The 8,309-nt window shown below is 37.7% G+C and overlaps 1 protein-coding gene across 2 annotated transcripts in view; it reads left to right on the forward strand.

Moving 5' to 3' along the window:
- The first annotated feature begins 2,779 nt into the window (after window positions 1-2,779).
- Window positions 2,780-8,309, forward strand: part of FAM13B (family with sequence similarity 13 member B) — a 39,001-nt gene continuing 33,471 nt past the window's right edge. The window contains exons 1-3 of one of the 2 annotated variants that reach the window (XM_010163073.1): window positions 2,780-2,947; window positions 3,942-4,132; window positions 4,588-4,800. In XM_010163073.1, coding sequence (XP_010161375.1) covers window positions 3,976-4,132; window positions 4,588-4,800 — 370 coding nt within the window. In that variant the 5' untranslated portion in view covers window positions 2,780-2,947; window positions 3,942-3,975. The remainder of the gene's footprint in view (window positions 2,948-3,941; window positions 4,133-4,587; window positions 4,801-8,309) is intronic. The other variant, XM_010163072.2, reaches the window with a different exon arrangement.

Raw genomic sequence — 8,309 nt, forward strand, 5'->3', positions numbered from 1 at the left:
ATGGTTCAGCTTCTGCTTTTTGAGATGTTGGATCATGGCTAAAAAAATTTTTAAAACCCCACAGTATTCCTTAGTACTTACAAAAGACTCTAAAATAATTCTCAGGGTTCTGTATCTTGTCCTAGTTTTCATATGTGTCTGCATTGAGGTGATGGTGTACGTCCTGAGTCAAGGGAGGGCAAGTAGGAAAGCTGTTGATCAATATAAAAATGGAGATATATTTAATTATTAACAGTTTTTCTGAACCTACCCTTCAGTTGGAAATAACAGGAAATAAAACTTGCTGGAAGTCAGATAACTTTTTAAGCATTTCTAGGTTTTTCTAGACTTGGTAAATATCAGATGCATTGTATCACAGCCTGTGAAGATTACACCAAAGCCTGTACTAAAAGGCAAAAGACTTAAATGCTCTGAAAAAAAAAAAGTGGTGTGTATAATGATATATTGGAGTGTGTGCACCTGAGAGGCTGAAAATAACGCTTTCACTAATTCTGCTAGGTGATGATAAGCCATATAAAACTTAAAGTATAAACCTGGGTTGTAAATCCAGTTTTGCTCTAACAATTAAACAACCAGGTTGTTTCAACATCATTGTTACATTGCCAAGCTAATTAAAATAGAAGCCTGGCTTTTATTCTTTTTCCCATGTTTTCTGAATAAAGCTGATATTCAGGTAGCTTATTTGTCTGTGGCACCTGGTAAAAATGGCTGTGCTTTTATGTTGGCTAACTAAGCCCAGAGTTATCTTCACTAAGAAAGCTGGACCTCAGGATTGTTCATTTGGTGCTGAATTATAAAGAAGTGGTTGCTTGTAATTTGCTGTTTTTATTAGGTGATGTTTGTTTGGAAGGTTGGTTTGTTTGTTTTAGTGAGGCAGCCTGAAGCGTTGTGGCAGATCCATTAAAGATTTTTTTCCCTCCCCAGCTGCCATTAACCCCACAGTTGGTTAATATGAGTCTTTCTGGTTCATTGTGAATAGATTGACTTTGGTAGAACTTGAGAAAATAAACTGTGTGTATTTTAATATTTTAAAAATTGCATGATGTATTGGGATTGATTGAAATCTTCTTGCATGCAAAGATGATGTTGACTTTCACTGAATATACCAGAATAAGACAAATGGCTGGGCAGTGTCTTCATAAATTATAACAGTCATGAATTGTGACTGCTTCACTGAAATCTAGCTGCATCTTTTAGTAACTAAGAATAAAAAATGTCATATTTGAACATGTTTGGGTTTTGTTGATTTGTGGTTTGTTTGGGATTTTTTTTAAAAAGGCCTTTTGACTGGAATATAACCCTTTATTTTCTGCTCTCAGCTCACCTGGAGCCCTGATCTCTGACCAGGATCTGCTTGTGTGAGACACATAACAGATTTACAACCTGTGTGTAATACAAGACAGTAGATAGAGACAGATGACAAAGGAAAGGAAGGAATATTGGTCAGTATTGCTTACATCAATAGGCAGAGATTTAAGCACTTGTAAGCCTGAAATATTTTTTTCCTCCAGGCCTCAATGCAAGAAATTTTTGAGGAGGATGAAGAGGAGGATGAAGCAGTCTTGTATGGAGCTTGTGGGCAGCTCCCTGAACTCATGGGTGCAGTTCAGGGAGGACTGGGAGCAAGAAAACATTATTTATTCAGACTATTGGAAGGACTCTTGATTCCTGGTGTCATAGTGTAATGAATGAACTGGTATTTTGGTACAGAAATGAGAGTAGTAGGTTGTCAAGACTTTGAAGGTGAAGATGAAGTTGATTTGTTCTGATGTGGAATAGAAGCAAGAGGCAATGTGGGGGAGGAAGGAGAGAGAAGGTGCTTTTCTCAAGTCTGTCAGCTGAATTCTCATATTGATCTCAAATTACCAAACAGAAGGTTTCAGTACTTATACTTTAAAGCAAGGGAAAGCCTTTTTTTTTGTCTAGTTTTGGTGATGTGTGTTGTGTGTGTGTGCATGTTGCAAGCTAGTTTTGCCCAGTTATGGTTGCTTGAGTTTTAATTAGAAGAGGTAATGGGCGAGATCAAGGGACTGAGATGACCCTTTGACTCTATCTGGACATTAAAACTGTGTCATGAAGCTGCAGTTTAAATTTTTAGTGTCACAGAAAATCAAAAAGGCCATTGCTGTAGTTCATAGCTATTCTGAGAGCTGAGAACATAAAAAATGTCCAGGTAATCAAGATTCTACAAGGTGGGGAAAATGTGGGTGGTTCTGAGGAATCTGATCTGGAGGAAGTTGCTTCCCGTATCCTGGTCACTTGGACTTTGAACTGCCAGTTAGGACACATCATCAACGTCCTAGAAAAGATTATCTGTACCACTGAAAACCAGTTGGTTCTCTATTTTGTTCCTTAATTAGGACTTTGTTTTAGTTTGTACTGTTTAAAGATAGTGTGTTAAACCAATGCCTGAAATCCTTCTAAAAATTGTATAGCTATTAAATGTTTTAGTGTGGTAGGTACTATGAAACTCTTCTGTCTAACCTGCTCTTTGGAAGAAGAATGAATATGTCTGAAAATTATTTCATAATTGTTAAGACTAAGGTGTCCCATGCTGACTTTCACTTTTAGTTTGGTTAGCTCCTGAGAGAAAAGGGGGATTTGCTTTTTTGCATGCTCTCCCGTGAACCATGCTGATGTGGTCTTTATGCATTCTTGTTCAGAACAAGAAACTGATGATTTGACAAGGAGAATTCCTCAAACATGATGTTTAGACTTGTGATTGATTTAAAAAACTGTTGAAAACTTTATGGTCTAATAATATTTTCCTTATTTTGTAGATTAACTGCTGAAGTACTGATCGAGTTCTGCTATTCTTCAATGAGGAACTACAGGCTGATCTTTTGCCATAATCTTAAACAACCATAAATGACAAAAGTATGCTTGGTCAGTGAGGGCAGCTGGCGCAGAAAACGTTTTTCAAACTCGGCTGTTTAAGTACTCTGAGGTAGGTTTCTTAAACTACTTTATTTGGGCTTTTTAGGGGGGGGGAAAAAAAGAAGAAAGTGTAGATTTTGGTATGTCTAATCTATTAGAATTTATCAATCCATCAGTAAACAGAGGATTAAGTTTTGTTGCAGTGCTTTGACTACCAGTATGTACTTTGTATTCTATGTGCCATCTGCTAAGAAAGTGATTGCTTGCATTTAATCAAGTATGGGAGTTGTTTTTTAATTTTAAAAGACATTTTTTTTCTTTGCTAGAAGAAATATTTTGGTTTTGACAGGATAACAGTTTAACTGAGTGACTTACACTACCTTTGCTAATGCCTTTGCTATCTTGTCTAGATCCTGTATCAAGCAAAGACTTGCAAGGAAAGCTTGAGCTTCTGCATGATAGGAGGAATGGTATCACTGAGCATCTAGAAACTAGTTTTGGAGGTTTTATGTTCAGTAAAATTTTTAATTTGGTGCAGGTGTTGAAAGCTTTATTGTGTAGACCAGAAAATGCCAAATATATTAGAAGTTGATTGTAGTGCAGTTCTGTATCACAAAATACTCAGTCATTTCATTTAACTAAAACTTAGGGTTTTGGTTTGGTATGATCCACTAGTTTCGTTTCCTCTGGAGAGCCTTTGGGTTGGATTTTCAAAGCCTGACTGATAAATACTGTCAGAATATGTATTGAAGAATCTAGCTTTCCCAAAGTACCAGAACTTCAGTAACAATGTGGTAACTAGAATTTTCTGAATTTCCTTTGCTGCTATAGATGTTCTTACCAGTCCTCTAGTGAGGATTGAATGGAACACCTTAGTCATAGTAATTTATCTAGTTATCCATATTGGGAGTTATTACAAAGCTTTCCATTAAATTAGTGAACTGATTGAGAGAGACTGGAGAGTGTTTGCATTGGGTAATTAAAGCTCATTGTGTTACAGATCAATACATTCAACAGCGTACACTGAAGTGTGATGTTTGGTTTTAATTCCTCTTATTTGACAGAAAAGACAGCTTTGATTTTTGGCTGCAAAAAGATATGAGGAAGAGCTCCTCCCCTTCCTTGAGTAACTGCAACTCTGTTCTTGCTAACAAAATATTTGGAATTCCACTTGATGAGCTGCAGCAAGAAGGGCAACCAGACAATGAGGTTCCATTCATAGTCCGCCATGTTGTGGACTATATTGAGGAACATGGTATGTATTATCTTGCTGTACTTTAAATAATATATTTAGCTGTTCTTCTTACAGAATAGATTGTGGTTTTTGAAGAGTATTTATTTTCTTAAGTTACTTATATTTAATTGGATGTGATTTTTTTTTTTAATGGTACACACTTCCTTTCTTTACTTCTCCTGTAATGTTTGATTATCACTGTTTTCTACCTAACACTAATGCAGTCAGCTCAGTTGGGTGCTTCATAGGAAATTGTGTGTTTTAGGTACTGCTAAAATTTACCTGATTACTGTATTGTTGGCTGGGCATAAGAATGTATTTGCTGGGAAAAGAACTGCTGGAAGTCTTGCAAAACTGTTGTCCATAGAGTCTTTAATTCAGTATATGAATTGTGCATATCTGATTATCGGTATTTTCTGAGATATTTGTCCATACTAGATGTAAAAGTTTATTTCTGTGACTTCTTTCTAACTCAGGGGGTCTGGAACAAGAAGGACTTTTTCAAGTCAATGGGAATGCTGAGACAGTGGAGTGGCTTCGGCAACGGTATGATAACGGAGAAGATGTGGACCTGGTTAAAGAAGCAGATGTACCCTCAGCTATTAGCCTTCTTAGATTTTTTCTTCAAGAACTTCCAGAGCCAGTTATCCCAGGCAGTTTGCACATACATTTGATGCAACTTTCTCAAGGTAATAATTATTTTTGATTCAGTGTTTTAATTTTATTATTTTAAGAGTAAAAACCAGTATTAAATTAAGATTTGTAGTGGCATTAGGGTTTCTTTGTTGTTTTGTGTAATAATGTGTGTATCAGGAGGCATTCACATACACCTTTCTCAGCACAAACTCCAAATAAATAGGTCTTTTTTTAGGAAACTCAGTCTGAGTTGATCTGTCAGGCAGGAAAGTAGTGGAGCTGACACATATCATGCTGATTAGTTCTGAGTATCCCATGTTCTTGTGCGTGAATACTGGGACACTGGTCAAAGCCACTGGAATCAAAGTTGTTTGACAGTTTCTCACCACTGATGCTTTAAAAGTGCTAGGGAATGCTTTTGTCTGAATGTCACTTACTCTCCCTGTGCCATGGAAGCTTTTCTGTACTAGAGTGAAGATCTTAAGCTCTATACTTGTGTCATATTTACTCTCCCACTGTGGGGTTTTTTTGCTTTAAAGTTCATTTGTAGGAGGAAAAAAAAACCCCTGCCATCTGCATATTGTTGCTAAGTATGTTTTTTCATATACTGCAAAACCTCACCCTTTCAAATTGACACCCAGATGCTGGCACAGTGTTCTCTTTACCAATCCCCAGCTTGTCTGTCTGTGTCCACTCTCCTGCTTCCTTTGGCCTCCGCTGTGTTTAGCGGTGTTGGAGTGGATTCATCTCTTGATTAGTGAGAACACTTGTCTTGCAGCCCTACATTAGTAACGTCCTTCAAGGGTGTGTTGATGTCGGAGCTCCCCACCCTGTGACATGACTGAGGGTTTTGCTGGTTGTCACTCTGCAGGAGTGTTGCTTATTTACCAGTGTCAGTTCATACTTAGCAAGTGCTGGGCTTGTTGTACTTTGTAAGGTGCCTGTTTTTGTTTGATTTAATTTTCTGTTGTTGAGTTTATTCCTGATAACTCTCGTGATAGTCCTGTTTGTTCAGAGTGGGAATTGGTTTGTAGGGTGAGCGAGTGTAGCATAGTTTTCATATGCTGTTACTCTATTTTTACCAAGTGGTAAACTGAAAGGTCATCTGCAGCAGCGTGAAGCTGCTTCATTTTCCTCCCTTGGTAGCCTATATATCTGAAACTTTGAATGTGGGGTGGTTATCTGGACAGCTGGTGAACACTGATGTGTGGGGCACTAAATAAGCTTGAGCTGGAAACCATTTTTGGAAGCTGCTGACCAGAGAAACTTGTTAAAGCTGAAGTTGTGTTTGTTTTTCCTGCATAGTAATGATAAACTGAAATGGACAGGGAATTTCATTAGTGATATGTCTGCTATTTGGTTTGTGTTGCTGCCATTGTGTTTCATTGGACCTAAGCAGCCAGTAAACTGTTGTTTTTAGGTTTGTTTTATTCCTGAAAAAGAAGATAAATAATAAAAAGACTGTTATGACAGTAATGCAGAATGCTGCTGGTTGCTCAGCTAATACTTCTATGCACCTTGATTTGCAGTGTTACCTATCAGGACTGGAAATGGGATTGAGGTATATTCACTTGGTGTGACAGTGTAATTCCCTTCTATGACTTCTAAAATATAGTGTGAAAATTGTTTGGGTTTTTTTTCCCCATCTTTGAAAAGGTGACTGTGGAAGGATTTAGCTATGGGTGGTTGGGGAAAAAGAGCTGTTCTTCAGCACTGAAGTCCCCATTTTAGTTCTCTTCTGTTAAATATGCAGAGAAACTTAAACTTGCAGCTTTATTGTCTTCACTGTCTTTTTAAAAGTGTAAAATAAAGTCATTTCAGAAAGAATTAAAGTTGTCTCTACCAAGGAAATCAAAACACAAACCTTTAAATGTTACTTCCTGATACTAAAATTAGCGTTTTGGTTTCCTCTGCTCAGGTTTTGAGTTTTGATATTTTGACTGTCTGATAGACATCTCTCTGTTATGACAGTTTCCAGAATTACAATATAAACTGCACTTTAGGCAGAGGAATTGCTTACAGAAATGCAGAAGGTGGTTAGTAATTTTGGATCCATATGTTACTTCTGGTATTTTCCCTCTCCAGCAGGCCTTCTGTATCATTAGGTTAAGCTTAGTTCTCCAGACAGCTTAGTTATACAAGAAGGTGCGGGGTAGATACAACTTTGGAGGCTTGTTCTGTGCAGACAACTGGTGATTCCTCACAGGCAAGTGATTTTAGGAATTGAAGTGTGAATTTGACCCCAATGAGTTAGGCCACGTGTCCCATAAGTGTGTATCCATGGTTTACTGTCAGAGGACTTCAGTTACAGGTAAGAATGTTCTCACTTTAGGTGTCTGGCTGTTTAGAACCCAAATTTTAGGACAGGTTGGTTTGGCAAAACGTCTATAAGTGTATGTGCAAGGTGGTCTGACTATTACCTCTCTCTTTGCTCTCTTTCTTCTTGAAGGTCTGCCTTGTGAAAGCATTTTTTAGGTTCTCTTTTGCTGTTCTGTTTTAGAGTAAAAACTAACAAGAATATATTCATTTTATTGTGTTACTGTAATGAGAGAACTATTTTTCTGTGCCTGGTTACCTGTATTCAGATACTGTAGATGTTGACCAGATGAAGTCCTGCACAGTTAATGTCTGGTATTACTGGACTAGGATGCCTCAGCTCTCTCATCTAGAGAGGCACAGTGACTGCTCATCATCTTCAAACATCCTTTTCCCTTTCTTAACTGATCTGAGAAGAGGTTTCAAATGTCTGAGAAAGGAAACCTGTTAGTATCAATTTTTCTCCCATTTTGCTTTCCTGACATTTCTTTTCCTTTATATGGAATTTCTGTTAGGTGCAAACATTTGTAAACTCTCTGAACCTCATTGCCTATCAGGCTGATAATGTAACAATTGAGATTTGTGAGGAGGTATTTTGATGAAGGATATAGTTAGATGTAGGGTGAGAATGAGGAAGTTTTATGGTGACTCTTTTTTCAAGTCTGAAGTTGAATCAGCAAGCTTCAAGCTAAGTGTGTGTTAGGATGATTGCATTGAGATTGCTTGTATCCATCAGGAAAGTATTACAAAAGGAAGTAGAGTGTTGAGAATGGGATGCTTGTAGAGGAAAAAATGTCCAAGTGGTTAACTTGTCTGAAACAAGGAGAATTTAATCAGCTTTTAAGTTAGCCTGGCTATCCCTGGAGCTGTTGCTGTCTCTAGAGCTCTTTGGCAAAGCAGTTGTTGTAACAGTGGTGAAAGGAAAGGATCTGTGTGATCAGAAACCTGAGTGAGCATTAATTGGGGAAAACATGCTGCAAACTACTGATTGGACTTGCAGAGGAGAACATGGTGGAAACCATTCCTTTAGGTTATCAATTTCTGCTTCATAGAAGAAATTAAATGTATAGTTTAATTTATCATTAGGGAAGGTAATCTGATGGTATTGTGCCATGGAATCAGGACTGGGGAGGGTTGCTTTTTTTGTTATCTTCTCCTTCCTCTTCACCACCCCTCCAGTCCTCTGACATCATTGAAAAGTGATGGAATGGGAAGTGAGTTATCAGCCTCCCTTGGAAAAATCAGA

This window comes from Antrostomus carolinensis, unplaced genomic scaffold (assembly GCF_000700745.2).
Source record: "Antrostomus carolinensis isolate BGI_N321 unplaced genomic scaffold, ASM70074v2 scaffold13222, whole genome shotgun sequence".
Classification (NCBI taxonomy): Eukaryota; Metazoa; Chordata; class Aves; order Caprimulgiformes; family Caprimulgidae; genus Antrostomus; species Antrostomus carolinensis.